Source organism: Lepidochelys kempii, chromosome 1 (assembly GCF_965140265.1).
Source record: "Lepidochelys kempii isolate rLepKem1 chromosome 1, rLepKem1.hap2, whole genome shotgun sequence".
Taxonomy (NCBI): Eukaryota; Metazoa; Chordata; order Testudines; family Cheloniidae; genus Lepidochelys; species Lepidochelys kempii.
The window spans coordinates 122,981,973-123,000,544 of record NC_133256.1 but is presented as its reverse complement, the minus strand read 5'-3'; the positions used below and the strand labels follow the sequence as shown (position 1 = coordinate 123,000,544).

The window sequence follows — 18,572 nt, the reverse complement described above, 5'->3', positions numbered from 1 at the left end:
CTGTAGGAGTATGCATCTGATGCTGACATACTCTCAGATGTTATCGAAGAGTAGTGAATATTCTTGAAACTAGCAAAGGGAATGAAGAAATGCCTTTATGCCACTTCCTGCAAAAATAAATAAATTAAATTTAACCTTCTCACCACTTTTACAAAGTAAGAGTAAAGAAACACTTTATAGTCTGAATTTACCCAAAGCCTTTATGCTTTTTGTATGCCGGGGTGAAAATTGACCACGTGTATTAAAGGGACGATCTTATGTTCTCTTTTCAAGGTAAATCTTACAGAAGCTTATTTGCAATATTACGAAATTGTAAATCATTAACTGATCATATTTTAGAGAACTTATTATTTGTCTTTCTGAATTGCGAATTGCAACTCAGGCTATTAATATAAAACTAAATTAAATGGAGACTTGGCAGTACAATCAGACTATTGATTCTGGCTTTTACATATGTTCATTGCAAAGGTTAATATGTCAAATTGACATCATACTGTGAGACTTCAAGACATGCAAATCATTCATTGAAATGTAACTCTTTTTTTAAATCTCCTTTTAGCTCCAAATATTTCATAATTGTATGTGGGTTTGCAAGTTGAGTGGTGGAGTTTCTCACTTGGCTGAACAAGTCTTTTTTGGTAGTTTAATTTATAAACAGATTTTTAGCACAAGCAAGAAAATGAAGGATAACCTCCAACTGAAAGTCACAGCGGCAAGAGTAAACCGTGTCATATGAGGTTTTCAATCCAAACAAATTTATGCTTTCCATTAGCAGGACTCTTAGCAGTATTTTTTAGGTGTGAACAAATATTCCACATTAATTAAATTGTTAGAATTAAGACAGTAATTTGGGATTTTTATCCATCTGTGTGGAATTAGAGTCCTAGAAATATAGGACTGGAAGGACCTCTAGTCAGTCCATCCTCCCTGTGCTGAGGCAAGACCAAAACACCTAGGCCATCTCTAACAAGTGTTTGTCTAACCTGTTCTTAAAATCCCCCAAGGATGGCAACCTAGTCAAGTGCTTCCCTTTGAAACCTAGTCCAGTACCTAGCTATCCTTGTAGTTAAAGATTTTCCTAATATCTAACATAGTTAATATATTTAAACTTTTTCTCTATAAGGATAGTTTTCCTAATATCTAACCTTAATCTCCCTTGCTGCAGATTTAGCTGATTACTTCTTGTCCTATTTTCAGTGGACATAGGACAGTTGATCACCGTCCTCTTTGCAACTGCCCTTAACATGTTTGAAGACTATCAGCTCCCCCTCAGTCTTTTTTTCACAAGACTAAACATGCCCAGTTTTTAAATCTTTCCTCATAGGTCAGGTTTTCTAAACTTACCGTTTTTGTCTAAGTGCATTTTTAATAGGTTGTCTTATTTAGAACAGAAATAGCCCTTCTTTTGAGTATTTTCAGTATGGTTCCTTCTTGGTAAGATGTACATATGCTCTAGGACATCCTACTGAACGCTCTAGAAAGCAGTGATCATAGGGACCATCCAGGTGAACCTTCCCATTCATTCAGGGAGGACATACAAAGAAGCGCAACTTTAGTAGTTCCTCAGTTCCTTCTGACCTTCATCTGAAAGGTGGAACTGAGGGTCAAAACTTGTAGTAGTTTCCTTTTTTCTTCAGAAAAGCAAAAACCAATCCTGTACCTACAGCTTTTGATTTGCTGTAACTAATGTACCATAAATTTGGTTTTTCTGTTCAATTTTTGGTATGAGCTTGTTGACCTTGTGTTCAGTGTTGTAGGTGTAGAGAAATCTGGAGTTAAAGGTTGTACATAATTCTGTTCCAAATTATTGATTCCGGATCAACAGCCTTAGTACCTGAATGGAAATAGTTCCCCAGGGTAGTGTGCAGCCTTTGTTGTCTTTACTTCCTGCACCCATAAGGATGGGAAGTAAATGCTTGAACTCTTTCTGCTTAAGATGATTAAAGAGACATCCGAGTTGGTGCCATCCTAGAGACTTGAGACCACTTCCAAAAACAGCTCATAGAAATCTTCAGAGATTCAGTTGCATAAAAGGTGAGGGTGGCCTTAATGCATACTACTTCCTTGATGCTGAAGGGGCTGGGAGGGGAGGCTCTTTGTTTTCTGTAACATTCCTCATGGTACTTCTAGAAGATGAGGAAGCCTGGGTCTGTGCCCCTACTTAATGCTAAAGGAGGCTTTGGAATAGTTGTGGCAGGATTATTCAAGGGAAATAAGAGTGTGTAATGCTTTGATACAGCTGCTTCACCTTGCAGAGTAGTCTGGTTCAGTGCCAGGGGCATGCTTTGTACTTGCTGCTGAGGAGTCAGTGGGGAGTTACTGTCCTAGCATTCTGTTTCCTCTTTGGTATGCCCTAGAAACCATCCCTGACCTTTCTTTCCAATGATGATAGGTGTTGAAAATTGCATTGACATGGATGGTTTGGGGCTGAGCTCTTGCTGTGGCCATAGTCTTCAGCCCCAAAAGGCTATTGTATATCTGTTGCATTAAAAAAAAACATTCTGAAGGTATTTCTCTGCTTCAAAGATCTAGAGATTAAGCTCAGGAAAACTGACCGCTTTGGGGAAGGAGTTGTATTTGTTGGTCACCCTTCAGATGACTATTTCTAATTACTGAAAGGTGAGACACATTCACCTTCCTGTTCCAAAACCACCTTTTCTCCCTCTTTAATCAACTCTCCCACAAGGAAATGAGACCAGCCAATTTTGCTTGATGGGCAAAGAGTAACCATAAATACTCTTCAAGCAGTGCATAGTGCCTTTAGGACCTCAGCATGCTCTTGGACTACAGCTGTCACCCTGAAAAGGGGCTAAAGGATTCAGACCTTAAAGATAGCCAAGATAATTTGGTGGATTTTCCTTTTTAGGGCCACAATCTACTTAGTAACAAAGCAGATGATTGTTGCTGCCTGGTTGGAGAAGTGGGGAAATATAAGACCAGTGATTCTGGAAGCTTCCAAAGGATTTACTTTATTCAATTCCACTTCATGTTATCACTATACATTCTTTCCATTTTCAGGATACATTGATACACTATACATTCAATCCATTTTCAGGTATCACTAACAAGTACGAAGGCTTACATTATTTTCCATTTCCAACTTGAAACAATAGAGAAGGTTCCTCTGTAGTGCAAAGGAAAGTTATATACTTTATTTTCTTTTAAAAAAAGAAAAGAAAAAAAACAGAAAAGCCTGCATCCCATATAGGCTCTCAGAAAATTGAACAAGTGCATAAAAAAATCAAATGTGCATGGTAATATTAGCTTCTGTAATCTGTTCATGAAAGGGATCCTAACTTGAAAATCATATTTAAACATAACCTTTTCCCTTACTATTTCATAAGGTGTTTGTTTTCAGTTTGGGTTAGTCTTTCTCCAGGTTTTGTAACTCTTCACGTGCCAATTCTTATGCAGATTGAACTTGTTTAGACATCTTGCTGCTTCCTGTTCAAAATCACTCTGATATAAATAGAAAAGGAGTACTTGTGGCACCTTAGAGACTAACCAATTTATTTGAGCATGAGCTTTCGTGAGCTACAGCTCACTTCATCAGATGTTTACCGTGGAAACTGCAGCAGACTTTATATACACACAGAAATCATGAAACAATACCTCCTCCCACCCCACTGTCCTGCTGGTAATAGCTTATCTAAAGTGATCAACAGGTGGGCCATTTCCAGCACAAATCCAGGTTTTCTCACCCTCCACCCCCCCACACAAATTCACTCTCCTGCTGGTGCTAGCCCATCCAAAGTGACAACTCTTTACATAATCAAGTCGGGCTATTTCCTGCATAGATCAAGGTTTTCTCACATCCCCCCCACCCCCATACACACACAAACTCACTCTCCTGCTGGTAATAGCTCATCTAAACTGACCATTCTCCAGGTTTAAATCCAAGTTAAACCAGAACATCTGGGGGGGGGGTAGGAAAAAACAAGAGGACACAGGCTACCTTGCATAATGACTTAGCCACTCCCAGTCTCTATTTAAGCCTAAATTAATAGTATCCAATTTGCAAATGAATTCCAATTCAGCAGTTTCTCGCTGGAGTCTGGATTTGAAGTTTTTTTGTTTTAAGATAGCGACCTTCATGTCTGTGATTGCGTGACCAGAGAGATTGAAGTGTTCTCCGACTGGTTTATGAATGTTATAATTCTTGACATCTGATTTGTGTCCATTTATTCTTTTACGTAGAGACTGTCCAGTTTGACCAATGTACATGGCAGAGGGGCATTGCTGGCACATGATGGCATAGATCACATTGTTGGATGTGCAGGTGAACGAGCCTCTGATAGTGTGGCTGATGTTATTAGGCCCTGTGATGGTGTCCCCTGAAAAGATATGTGGGCACAATTGGCAACGGGCTTTGTTGCAAGGATAAGTTCCTGGGTTAGTGGTTCTGTTGTGTGGTATGTGGTTGTTGGTGAGTATTTGCTTCAGGTTGCGGGGCTGTCTGTAGGCAAGGACTGGCCTGTCTCCCAAGACTTGTGAGAGTGTTGGGTCATCCTTTAGGATAGGTTGTAGATCCTTAATAATGCGTTGGAGGGGTTTTAGTTGGGGGCTGAAGGTGACGGCTAGTGGCGTTCTGTTATTTTCTTTGTTAGGCCTGTCCTGTAGTAGGTAACTTCTGGGAACTCTTCTGGCTCTATCAATCTGTTTCTTTACTTCTGCAGGTGGGTATTGTAGTTGTAAGAAAGCTTGACAGAGATCTTGTAGGTGTTTGTCTCTGTCTGAGGGGTTGGAGCAAATGCGGTTGTGTATATAAAGTCTGCTGCAGTTTCCACGGTAAACATCTGATGAAGTGAGCTGTAGCTCACGAAAGCTCATGCTCAAATAAATTGGTTAGTCTCTAAGGTGCCACAAGTACTCCTTTTCTTTTTGCGAATACAGACTAACACGGCTGTTCCTCTGAAATCTGATATAAATATTCACAGTAGGGACCAGTTATGTGTAAACTATCACCATCAAAATTGAAGCACATATTTAGTGTGTTTTGTCTTTTAAATAGCACACTAATGATAACTTTAACTTGTATAACAAAACCTGATGTTTTTACTGTTACCAAAATAACCTCAAATCTAGAACGTCAAGTTTATCCACAGCAGTATTTAACTTGGAGAAATTAAATGCTGGTATGGTTGAGTGGTTTTGGGAAGAGGCAGCTTCTGTTGTGATGAAGTGGGCATGCCTGCTGTGTTAAATTTGTCCATCTGGAGAGAACAGTTCTGTGAAAGGATTTATCGCTAGTTGTACAAAGCTAACTTTCTAAATTCCAGATAGCCTTTAAAATCCAAAAACTTCTATGTGTAAACCAAAAAGTTACCATTTATCTCACTGTAGCACAACAGATGTGCAGTATACTTTATATAATTGAAGGAACAATTTTTGAAAAATATCTGTTTCAAACCTTTGTAGAACTTTCAATTTGATTATTTTCTTCTCTTGCTTGGTTTTACTGGGTCATCTTCCCATTCTCTAAGTCTTTTTACATATTCCTTTTTCCTCCTTTGCTAAGAAACCAGTCTTGCGACTTAGTCTTTACACTTTCTTAACCTTGGACTTAAAACACCTCGTTTTGTCTCTATACTAAATTTACACTGTTTAAACTAATGCTCTGAAACTTTTAACTAAAGGAGTTTACAGTAATTTATAACTTTCTGGCATTCCACCTGAAGAAAGAATGGACAGCTGTGATCTGAAGAACTTTACTACCTGCCAGTCTTGCTGAAAGCTGCTACTTAGGAAAATAACAAAGATTAGGGGGGGAAGGAATGAAGTAGCTGCATCACAACTCTAACTTTTTTCCTGTTTCCTTTTTTCCTTTTTTGTCTTTCTGTAAAAATGGTCAGTTAACACACAGCACCGAGAGCACATACTGTGTCAGTCCCATAGAGAGGGAAGGGCTAAAGATCTACTCCCCAGGCTGGCACAATAGATTAAAACGTGCTATGTATATAATAATATTCCAAGGGTGTCGCTCTGAAGTATAGAATGTGTGAGTCAGTTTAAAGTGATGGAAACAGCTTCCAACCTGGTTGAGATGTCCTTTTGTTTATAATATCACCAGGTTGAATAATCACTGGGATTCACTGTCTGAAACTGTCCAGTTTTCAAGTTCTCAGCCATTTTACTTTTACGAATTACACCTGGGCAACAGCACAGGCTTTCAGTGACTAGTTATGTCAGCGGCTCAACCCAAGCACTGATGTGATGGTGGTTACCTTGAAATTTAGGGGGAAATTATAAAGAAATTGTTTATAGCACCATCAAGAGTGCAAACAGGAACACCACTTTGGAGATGGAAAAATGTTTGTCTTTTTAGTTTGAGATCTGGGGTATTTTTGTTTTTGTTTGGTGATTCTGTGGATGTGACTTTTACATTTTTGTATTGCATCAAGAGAGCCTTTATGGTGTAACTGAAAAGTGCAAATCCAGTCAACAAAAATAAAACTTTTGCATACAAGTACTACAAACTCAAGTAAACTTTTTTTTTCTGTTTTTTTTATTCTGACATACTTAAAGGCTAGCATTGATTTTTAGTGAAGTTGCAATATCAGGGCAAGTGTAAAGTTGGAATTGGTTGGCTCATTTGTAGAAAAATCCGAGGGGATTAACTCAACCTCTTTACATATTATATCTCAGTGAAATTGAAGTCTTTTGGGGGACCAAAATCCTTTATCCGTACGGCATTCTCAATATGGATGGCAGCAGTATAGACATCTGGTTTTTTGCCATTGCCTCAGCCCAGCTGTGAAAGGACCATCTTGAGGGGTGTGGTGGTAATAATGTCTTTGCCATTCATTCCTTAATGTTGCTGCTGAATCTGTCAGATGGTACCAGTTGTGACTGGAGGAAATTGAGATGGACTTTGGGTTCACTGGGATCGTTGATTTCATCATGGGCCACCATGGGAAATAACTTTTTGTCACTGCTAAATTGGGCTGGTTTTGAATCTGTACCGTAGAGAGGAAAGCCTTTGTATTCAGTTGCCAAATTATTGAGCTGTCCAGTACACACATTCTTTTATTTGCTCAGTTTATTTTTCTGTTGCCTTATATCCTGTTGACTTGTTTTTCAGCTACTGACCTTTCTTCATGGGACTAACCAAATAAAGGATAAATTCTCCTTTTACCATAGCTAACAGCTGTACTGTAACCTCTTACTGAATAAATTTACCTATTATGGACTTCAGTCATTTTTGAGTTGTTAATTACACTACTCTAGCATACCTAGACCCCTATATCTTTGCGCTTGTGTGTGCAGAAGTATTAGTACACAAATACTGAACATATTTCCTAAAAAAATATTTTAAGAAAAGTTGTCTTGTTTTTAGGATTCAACTGAAACTTTTTTCTCCACAGTTATGACTGTTTGAGTTAGAGAAGAAAAGTGTGCAGCTTGCAAGCACACAAAAGATTGCATGCTTACCTGACCCTCTTGAGTCTACAAAACTGAGGTGGAAATTTTGTGAAAGCACGATCTCACATGATTATAGCACTTAAGCGACAAGTTGAAATTCTAAACAGCCTTGCTTGTGATATTTTGGGCTGTTCTGGTCTCAAGCTATACTGGAAGTGAAAATAACAATTATGAATACTTCCAAACTTCAGAAAAAGGTTTGGCTAGAGTTCTGGTTCTAAAGCTGGATGAAGACTTGAGGTGGGATAGAGGGGAAACGCTATTCTTACCTTCGCCAAATAGCTTTCCTTATGTCAAACTTGAATTCATTTTGAAAAGGCTGAAATGTTCTAGATGCCAATTTTTCAGGAATTTCACTCTTAAAGAGCTTATTCCATCATATGTAATTTTCTGTAGGAATATGTTACAGTAGTTAATACAAAACAAGATAAAGGCTTTTCCGTCTCATTCTAAGGAGGATTGTATGGCAAACAGTTTGATACACCTCAGTATGTCAAATGTATTTATCCATTTAGGTTCAGACAAAGAAAGAAGAACCTTTGCCGCCATCACTGAGCCAAACCATTCCAACATTTTATTTTCCCCGAGGATGTCCAAAAGAAAAAGTGAATATAGATGCAGTGATTGCCAAAATAGAGAGAACTTTCTCTCAGTTTCCAAATGAGAGAGCAAGATTAGAAGACATGGGCAAAGTTGCAAAGGTAAGGATTTACTGGGTGTCTAACTTCAGTATACTAACCTACAAAAAGGCAACAAATGGTTTTCCTATGTTATCTGTTGTGTGATATGAATAAAATTCCAAAAAGTTAACTTAAATTGGGCTGGTATTGTCTTTACTTAATATGGGGCCTGATCCATAACCCATTAAAGTCAATGAGAGCCTTTACATTAACCTTAGTGGGTTTTGGAGAAAACCCATAAACTTCAACATCAAACTCAAGCAGCCAAATTTTCTTTGAGTTATATCTTGTGCAGTCCCATAGATGTCAGTGGGATAGCATTGTCTCAGTGCAAAATTTGGCCATGTGCATTCACAGTAATCAGTTGTACTACTGCAGATGTTTTAAGCGCATCTTTAAGTTGGTTTACTTACATGGTGCAAGATTAGCATTTTGAGTTATCACTTTGAATATGTCTATGTAGAACTCTACAATTAAACCAGTTACTCATCTAAAAACAAAGAAGCTAGATTCTTTTCCTGTCTAAGGTGAGAAAGTTAAGTTATGGACTTAGGTTATTAAACCTTCGAATCCAGAATGGCTTTGTTTCTTTGGAGGGTTTTTTTAGTCCTTCAGTAGTCACTAGATTTATTGCAGTGTCAGAATATGGGGTTTATCAATCTAAAAAGACTGACTTGTTTTGCTTCTGTATAACATACATAGCAAATTGGGTTGGAGGAATTTAATATTTTCTCCATATAATATTGAAGCAGGAATGTAAATGATAAATATTTTGTTTTCAAGGGAGCTGTATTGATCACTCCGTATATCTTTCCATAGTAGTCTAGGGCTAACACTGGAACACATACACTGTGATTGCTTACAGTAAACATATGCTTGTCTTCATGTGTGAATCCCCCATTTCTTTAGAAGTACAAGTGGAAAAATGGTTCCCAACTGTGGGGAAAAAGAATAAATGGAAATGACTTTTCCCCTTAATTTCTTTTATTTACCATGAAAATCTACCTTGTTGTGCAGTACAGTAGAGACTAAAGCTGTTGGTCAAATTAAAGGTTACCTGTCAAAAAACTAAATCTTCCAGGAATTGCCTTATTTTCACTGTAGTTCCGTAAAAGTGTGTGCAACGAAACAAGTGTCTGTCCTGCTCTCCCATAATGCCCCCTTACAACTACACTAGCAAGGTTTCATTTTACGCTAGTGTTTTGAGAGGGAGTAATGCTCAGATAAGTAATCAATAAACTGACTGTCTGCATTGTTCTACACCTTAATTCCAGGCCTGTGAATGCCCGCTTTACTGGAAAGGTCCCTTGTTTTATTGTGCTGGAGGAGAACGAACAGGATGTGTCTCAGTTCATAAATTTGTTGCAATGTGGCGAAAGTAAGTAGGTTGCTTTTTGAGGTACTGTATTTCTTAATTTAAATGTAATATTTAAGCTATGAATGTGATCCAGCCTGCAAACAAACAAAACCCCTTTCTAATAGTCCAACACAGAGTGGACTGGATTTAAAAAAATGCGTACAGTTTAAATTCTTGATATTTGCTGTGTAAAGATATATAATGTGGTGTGGTTAATGACAAGTTCCTAGTGGTCCCAACTGTGTAAGGTTTTGAGAAGTGTGGTCCTAATTTGCAGGAATATGTCAACAGTTGTGGGCAGATACTACTTTCTCTGGGATCAATGAGGCTAGGAAGGAGAACTATGGTCTTGATTTCAAACTGTCCTCTCATTTGACTACTCCACTTCTGGGAGCAGGTACAGTAAAGATAGTACAATGTAAATTATGCCTTAAAGTCTAGTATGAGAGGAAGCAATATAGGATTATTGGCCAGTGCAATGCTTAGAGCTATGTAAAATCACTAGTAGGCAAAAGAAACTGTGACCACATGCCTGCCTTTATATTATGGTAACTCATTCTTTAGGTGCTCACATGTTACATCAATGAGTTGGGATTAAATTCTGAGACTGCAGATTTTTCATAAATCCTGCTGTAGAACTTCCTAACACAAATATGAGCATTTTTCCTCTCTGAATGGAGTAGAAAAAGTTTGATGCAAATTCATTTTATATTTGCATTTCAGAATACTACAGACCTGCCACGATGATGCTGCAAAGTTTGTTCATCTTCTGATGAACCCTGGATGCAACTACTTGGTGCAAGAAGACTTCATTCCATTTTTACAAGTACATAGCGATTTAATTTAATCATGACCTCTTTGTATCTTCCAAAGCTAAACAAAAGACTAGCTGTACCAGCACAACTTTAATTTCCTAACTGATAGAGTAACTCTAGTAAAGAGAATGAATAAAAAGATTACTGATATTTAGTGTACGCAACTTGTATGGTCAACTGATGAGGTTAACTTGTTACAAGTCATTTTACAGTCACAAATATTTATAGCCTACTTTTATGTAGGGAAGAAGTTGAAAAGAAGAAACCCTACACATACTACAATAGCTCTTAATTGATGTTTGATTTCGACTGACTAATGTGTCAGAGCCTATTTAACCTTAATGACAACTCATGATTGACATAGTAGTGTTAAGGATGTGCTTCTTGGGCTTCTGGGAAGTTATTGGGGAGGGGAAAAGAAAAATGGCAGTTGAATCTCTTTTTGGACTGTCACAAGTCTTAGTGCTTTGCTAATGAATGACCAGAAGCAAACTTCCATGTTGGACTTAGTGTACTTCCACGTGGTTTTATAGAGTGTCTTCATTTCTAATGGAAAACCATCCGTAATTTTTCAGCAGTGCTATTTCTTACTAGTTACATGTATCAAGCCCCATCTACACCAGGAAAATAAGTTGTTTTTTTTCTGAAAGGAACATATAATTTGCACACCTCTGCCTATTGTTTCTGACATCTCCCTATTACAATTAAGAAAGCTCATGTTGAATGGCTTTTAAAAGTCACGTTATTTTGAAAACTTACATCACCATGGGATGTTTACATGAGGCAGTCTACAAATTGTTATACTTAGTAATGGTTGCTTTGCTTAGCAATCGAATTTGGAATGGCTCTTTCAAGGAATTGATGGTAGTATTCTGCATTAATGAGTTGATACCCAGGGTGAGAATGGGTACCAGTTGGCACTTCATTTCCTCCCCTCTCTTTATAGGATGTGGTGAATAGTCATCCTGGCCTATCCTTTTTAAAAGAAGCATCCGAATTTCATTCTCGTTACATTACCACAGTAAGTGCTTTATTTAGAAACATTACTTTTATACAGTTTAACAGTTAATTAATAGGTCAATTGAAATATGTAAAACCATCCTTTTCACAATGGGCTTATCTCTAGAGACAAGTATTCTGTTGATTTCAACTTTTCAAGCTTCTAGTGCATGATACTGAGTCTATTCAAATCTTCAGGAGACACGGTAATGGGAGGAAGAGCATTTGTCATTGCAATCGATAGTTGTAAGGTTTCTCTGTATTTCAGCGTGTTAGAAGAGCTTACTGAATAACAGTTGAAATGAGGAATACTGAATGGAGATGGTTTGTGTGGAACATGTTAATGTATTTCTACTGAAGAGCAAATTACTTAGTTAACTTGGATGCTTATTTGGGTGTGGTTTTCAATGTATGGCAGGTTAGAATACTGACCCTGGTTTGGACTTCGTAATGAAAAAAGCCTAAGTTTAAAATGACTTCCGCATTATTTCAAGTTCAGATTTTATCAAGTAGATAATGCATAAGTTCTCCACAATATTATGGAATTGTAAAGAGATCATGATAGAATTTAAGCCTTTTTTTAAAGCTACTTGCACCTTCCCAGTTCAATGATTTTCCTTTTAATTGAATTTTGTATACATGAAAAGTTCCAGATCTGCAGCTCTAAGCTTCTGTGACTAGTCATCTTTCTGTCCACAAACTGCTATATGAATAGCAGTTAACTGTTCTATCAATTTCCCTCAACTACTGATCTGGATTTGACAAACTCTAGAGATTATGTTGCTTCAGACTCTGCTCATTTGGTCCTTCAATCTTCAGAGTCTGAGATCCCTCCCAAGGGCATTCAATTTTTTTTTAAAAATGTCAGCAAGCATCAGTGACTGAGTTTAACGAGCATCCTCTGGGAACTAAATTAAATCCATTAGTTCAGTATACATAAGCTACAGTTGGATGTAGCACAAATTTAATCTGGGAGTCTTTCTTTTGAGACATTAACTTTGCTTCTGCACCTTTCATACTTTAGTGCAGAGTTGAAGGTCTTCAGGTTCATCCACCCCACTCCAATAGACATCGCCAATAGACCAATAGTAGTATTGCCAGCCCCAAGAGTTCAAAAATCATGATTGGCCTAAAAAGCAAGAGATTGTTTAAGAAGATTAAGTTGTGAGATTTAGTCTATTCTGATTTTTGAACCCCTCTGCATACTTGCAGTGTGTTTTAGAAACACTGTAGTGCAAACTCTTGCATATTTATCAAAAGTAAGAAGACTTTGTCCCCTTTTGCAGTTACTCTTGTCTTTATGCAATCGTGGAGCAGGTGCTTGTTGGTCTACTCCCTAGCTCTTGCCTTCCAAGTCCAAGACAGCCACTGGTTCCCTTAACTGCCAAAGTTTGCACAGCTCCATGTGACATTTCTCATCAATGTGAAAGTCACTTATCTCCCCAATATGATTCCATGCCACTACTTGGGAACATGGAGGGGAGACATCATGTGAGTGACATTAGAGACTTTCTCACCAACAAAGAAGGGTTATACTTGGAGCTTCATGAAACTTTACTACTTGCTCAAAAGTTAGCTGCTACTATCATCCTCTTCCTCCCCCATGCCCTCCAAAAGTCAGTTGGTGCCCCCGCTACCTTTTGTGCCTCCTGCTTCTCCTGTTCTCTCTTGCAGGAAGCTGTGTCAGGATTGGAGGTTGTAGGGGAATATGCTGAGATCTTAATACCATACCCCCACCCTCTAACTCCTGGTCAGGAGAAGCCCTGCGGAAAGGTAGAGTGGAGGTGCTTTTGGGGGCTGAGCAATGAGGGCCAGTACTGCTTCAAGCTGCTGAGAGAGGAAGTGTGTAGCCATTGCAGACCTGGTATATCAAAATGCCTCAAGAAAATAATGTGCTGCCCCACAGAGCAGCAGGGGATGGTGGGTAGAGGGCTCAGTTGTATCTGCATAGTAGTAGGGTGCAGTGGGTGGGGGCGTGAGGGCTCTGCTTTGCCCTTCACAAGACAGAGGGAGATGTGTGGGAGGAAGGGATTCCTTTCCAGTTGACACCTAATGTATAGGAGTAGGGGGCTCAAGGCAGGTCCCTAGCAAAAGCCTTTTCTCAGTGCTGTGGTGGGTGGGTGTTCCTTGTCCATAGTGGGTTACCTTCAGAGGGACAGCCTGCTCTGGGGTTGAGCTTTCTACTTCTGAGCCAGCTTATGCAGTCTAGCATGACGAAAGAACCACCCCCCGTGGTAGCCTGCCAAAAAAGATGGGGATGCAGGTCAGTCAGTCACCTCCAGAAGCCTGTTTTGATCCACCCCTCCCTGCTGCAATCAGGTCCCCACAAGAACTGCCAGGGTGAGTGAGGGGCAAGAAGAGCTTGGAGGATGGAGCAGTGGGGAGTTCGTGCAGGCACCTGCTCCCAAGTCACATGAGGCAAGGAGCTCTTCATGTCATCACAAGAGCTCCAACAGGTAGCAAAGTTGTGGGACTCTCAATAAATTAATGAGAACTGATGACACTGTAACTGCTTTGCTGGGTTTTTCATGCTAAGAGCTGATACTAGTATTTGCCTCTCAGTGAGGCCATAGCAATTCCTAGATGAATTATTTCTCAAAAGATATGGTTGAAGCTAGGGGAGAAAGAAGAAAATATGTCATCTGTGATGATCTTTCTTCGGCAACTGTATTGGAGCATGGCTTGTCTGAATTGTGGAAAAACTACTGTTCCTTCTGAGGGCTGCAGCAGCTAAATCCTCTCATTCCCCAGTCCTTTCTTTAGTTGAGGAACATATTTACTTAGGGAGGCCTGGGTTGAAATAACATTTGACAAATTCATCTTAGCAGTTGGTTAGTAGGGATAGCTAATGAATTTTCCACTACTTACTTTTGCCCCTAAAAGAACTCCTCATATCAAGGTCCTAGAAAAGAAGCCCAAACTGCTATGAACATTCTCTCTGAAAAGGGAACCATAACATCAGTCCACTTATCAAAGACATAAGAAAACGGTCTACACTGTTGTCCCTTTTTAGAAGAAAGAGCATCTGCCAACCACTACATGCTTCTAAAGAAATTAAGCCCTGTAATTATGTGAATGATAACAAATAGATCTGTTGATCTTCCCTTTTGTTAAGTATTGTATTTAAGCGTATTTTGAATGGGAGTTGTTTAAGTAACTTCTTGAAGCTTTAGTGATCCGACTGCTGGGTGGAAGCTGTCTGGAGGATGTTGTCTTCACAAAATTAAAGTTGTAGGTTAGAGTTCTTAGTGGGTTCTCACACCAATTCACTATTAAATATTTGAAATCTAATTACTGTTCCGCTTCCACTTCTGGGTAAGATGCCATCTGAGCAGTACCTCAGAGGGAGACAGACCCATCTGCTGGGCAGAGGTTTAAAACAATTGCTCTGTCTAGGAGTAAGGTCTGGTACACACGTTTTAGGCTAATATAAAGCTAATCTGTAGAAATAGTATTTGTACTGACACAAGGGTTGTATAGGCAACTTCCATAGGAATTAAACATATCTCTAGAATTTCAACAGTGTTATGTTTATTTTGCACAATTTTTCCTTCCCACAATAAAAAAAGCCAATGTACAGCAGCAACTGACATCTTGAGCATAGTAAATCAAACAAGTCTCAAACTATATTTACTCATTCTCTGCTCTGGTTTGTTTTAGAGACCCAAATTTTAAGACTTGTCCAGTTGTCTCTAGCAAACATTCAATTTTGGGGGGGTTTTTTAGACCAGTTAGATGTGTAACAGATGAGGTAATGATGTCCAGATGGATTAAACTGCAAAGCTAAGGCAGAACTTTGCTAGAAAAAAATTGCTTTGTAGTTTAAGCCAAAAATGGGCTTCCCTAAACACACAATTAAGACTGAACTAATTAAGTTTCAGAAGTAAGAGAGGCCTTTCTAGGCTTATCAAACCAGCTGTTCCAATTCAAAGTAAGAGCAGCAGAGCTTGCTGTATGCTGAAGCTTTAACTATATATAAAATTTCATGATTACAATATCAGTAACTCACTTAATGCCCTCTACTTATGACTCAAAGCCAATTTAATTTTGATATGGAAGTATGATGGACTGTTTCATAGGGTTTTTTGACATGCCTTTATTTTAGTAATATAGATGGATTTATAACAGATAGGTAACGTTTTTAATAGTGTGTCTGAAATAAAAATCTCACATTCTTTGGACTGAACCTTCTTACAGTAGGCTTCTAAGACCATTCTTAAGCTAAAAGTATAAAGTGTATGATACTATAAAATACATGTATCAAACCAACTTTTCCTTCTGATCTTTTCTCAAGTAATTCTCTTACCACATTCTTTTCCTGGCCTATTCTTCCATATCCTGTCTGCCTCTTGCTTAGCTTAAATTGTAAACTCTTCGAACCAGGAAATATCTGTTATGCATTTTTCAAACATAAATTTACAGTGTAAATACATAAACAAGTTTTGTGATTTCTAATTTAGATTAAGATCCTGGAGGGCTGAAATATTGTCTTATGTTTAAAGCACTAGATACATGGATGGCATAATAGATAAGTGATAACCCGTACATTTGTAAAATTGAGACCTAAATTTACATCAATAGAATCCTTGCTGCGGGTAGAACTAGTATCTTGGATATACTAGATCTGAAGGCTGTATTTGGAAGGGAAAAGCTGCTTGGCAAGCATGAGGAAGGAGGCTGTTGTGGATGTAGTGGGGGAGGTTTTCAGTGTGATAGAGTAAAATGCAGAAACCCAGAGAGGGATATATGAAATGAGTTGGTGGGAGTAATTAGAGGGGAAGGGGATATCAGCAATGGGGTTCTTGAATAAATGAGACAGAGGTGCGAAAGTTGATCAGGGATAAAGTTACAGTAGTTGAGGCAAGAGAAGCCAGGGCATGGACCTTTTAAAGGTTTTTCCAGGGTTTTTAGCAATGGGAATAGTGAGGTAAAGGATGGATTTTAGTGATACAGAAGTAGCAGAATTTGTCAAGACTGAATGTTAAAAGAATGCTGGGAGAATAGAAGGGTGCTGGAGTTCTCAGTAGAGAGAGACAGCTGGAGAGGGATCAGGAGGAAATAAGTATGGCTTTGTGGCACTGAATCGAGGATATTGGGACAGCTGAAGGATGTCTAAGTGATATCTGTAGATTGAGTAGAGAGAGTTGGAAATCATTTCTGGAAAGATAGTATCTGAAACAATGGGAGGATGAGCTCACTAAGACAAGGTAGAGGGAAAAAGAGGAATGGACCCAGGCCTCAACAGATGAAGAGAGGAGGAAGATGAAGACTGAGGATAATGATGACCAAATACTGCAGATTGAGCAATAGTAATAAACAATGGGAAGTGAATACAGCAGTAAACTGCAGAACCTTATTTCATATTTTTGTTTCTTTGCATTTGTACACAGGTATTTTTAAACACTTAACCAAAACTTGGAACAGTACATTGTTTAGTTCAGATAGTTAAAAGTAGACTTTTAATTTGTCTCTCTTTTGTAGGTTATACAAAGGATATTTTATACAGTAAATAGGTCTTGGTCTGGAAGAATCACGTGTAATGAACTCAGGAAAAGCAGCTTTTTGCAGGTATTTATGTAAAATTTTGCAAGGTAAATATAACTTCTGCTCATTTAAAAGCTTTATTAAGTTAAATACTTAAAAGGGCATAAGTAAAGATGGTTTTCTTGCTTTTTCCCAGTTCAATGAAGATTAAAGTGCATTGATTCTCAAGGGAGCAATTATTAATACAAGACTGTTTCAATTTAGATTACTATATTGTTCAGAGCTATATTTGTCTCTCACTTAGCAGAAAGTTGGCTGTCCTTACTATGCATTTTTCTCTAGCACCTTAGCTTTCAACTCAGTTTATTAAAATCTTCTTAGCATGCTATATTGTGCATAAGGTCTTTGAAAATAAAATAATTCCACTGAAAAACTGTTAGAGATTAGTGATGCTCATTGATGATATGAGAACTTTCACTCATCCTTCCAGTTGTTGCTGTGACCAACAGGCATCTTGCAGGTTCTTTAATTGAGATTTTCTTTTTCCTAATAATAGAATGTGGCATTATTGGAAGAAGAAGCTGATATTAACCAGCTGACAGAGTACTTCTCTTATGAGCACTTCTATGTCATCTATTGCAAATTTTGGGAGCTGGATACAGACCATGACCTCTATATTGATCCAAAGGATTTAGCCCGGCATAATGATCATGGTATGACACATGGAACAACTTTTAACCAGTTTAGCTTTAAGACCATAAGTAAAAGTTAACTGAAAAGCTGTATTGCACTTCATATACAGTTTTAAGAATATCTAGCGCCTACACGCTGTTCTGCATTCACAAATTCTGCAGTGGTTTTGGATTCTGTAATCCTGCACATTTGACCAAGAGTTTAATTTAAACATCTCTTTACATCTTGCAGCTGCTCTGGAAGTACTTTGTCCGACGCTGTGTCTATTGTCATCTTAAGGAATCATTCCTCTCATGATTGGGAAGTTCACTTACAAACAGAAAATCTGATGTGCCCTGCTCTCCCCCATAGTGAAAGAGATCTGGGACATCATTCTGATTGCCCTATGAAAGGGAAATATTTTTCCCTAGGGTTGTTTCTACTCAAGTCTAACTACTTTTTAGTCGATATTTAATTCAGGAAGAAGAACACTTTTTTGTTTTTCTGCTGGTCATGATCATTTGAACCAACAGACCAGCAAAGGCAAAAGCAAGTCTGATCACATATTATAGATGACTCCCTCCTCATTCTTAACCAGAAGAAAAAGTAACAGCTGTTAAACATGAACAGTAGGAAATATGGGCGCAAGCAGCTAGAAGGGATTGATCTTAAGAACTGCTGCATGTCTGCCATTCCCATGAAGTTCAGCTGAAATCAAAAGGCGACACTGGGTGCTCAGCACTCTTGAAAATAGGCTACTTAGGTGCCTAAATATGGACTTCACAGCCTTACTTTTGGGCACACATTTTGAAAATTTTGGCCCTACACTTAAAAAGCAGGTGGTAGAGCAAGTTATGTCTCCAACTACACAGTTGTCTCCCACAGGGAGTGGCAGTCTCCTCATTGCTGTCAGTCTAAAACTAGACTAGACCAAGCACTCATACACATTGCGAGGAAAAATACTGAAGTGGAAGGGGTATTGACATGATGGCCTAACAGGTCTCTTCCCTCTCTAATTTCTGTGATCTCAGCTTTCAGCTGTATCATGCCTTTTTTCCCCCTCGAAGCACACGAGCTGAGTGTTGCACAGTTCTGGGAATAAGTAGTGAATAGGTTGCTGGTGTCCCTTAGAACAGTGGTTCT

General features: G+C 38.5%; 1 protein-coding gene across 7 annotated transcripts in view; it reads left to right on the top strand.

Annotated features, from left to right (window-relative positions):
• The window catches only part of PPP2R3B (protein phosphatase 2 regulatory subunit B''beta), a 95,656-nt gene that overhangs the window by 51,028 nt on the left and 26,056 nt on the right, over nt 1-18,572 (top strand). For 6 of the 7 annotated variants that reach the window (XM_073353807.1, XM_073353827.1, XM_073353797.1 and 3 more), the window contains 6 exons: nt 7,938-8,123; nt 9,377-9,480; nt 10,183-10,285; nt 11,221-11,295; nt 16,755-16,841; nt 17,314-17,470. In XM_073353807.1, the coding sequence (XP_073209908.1) occupies nt 7,938-8,123; nt 9,377-9,480; nt 10,183-10,285; nt 11,221-11,295; nt 16,755-16,841; nt 17,314-17,470 (712 nt within the window). The remainder of the gene's footprint in view (nt 1-7,937; nt 8,124-9,376; nt 9,481-10,182; nt 10,286-11,220; nt 11,296-16,754; nt 16,842-17,313; nt 17,471-18,572) is intronic. The other variant, XM_073353835.1, reaches the window with a different exon arrangement.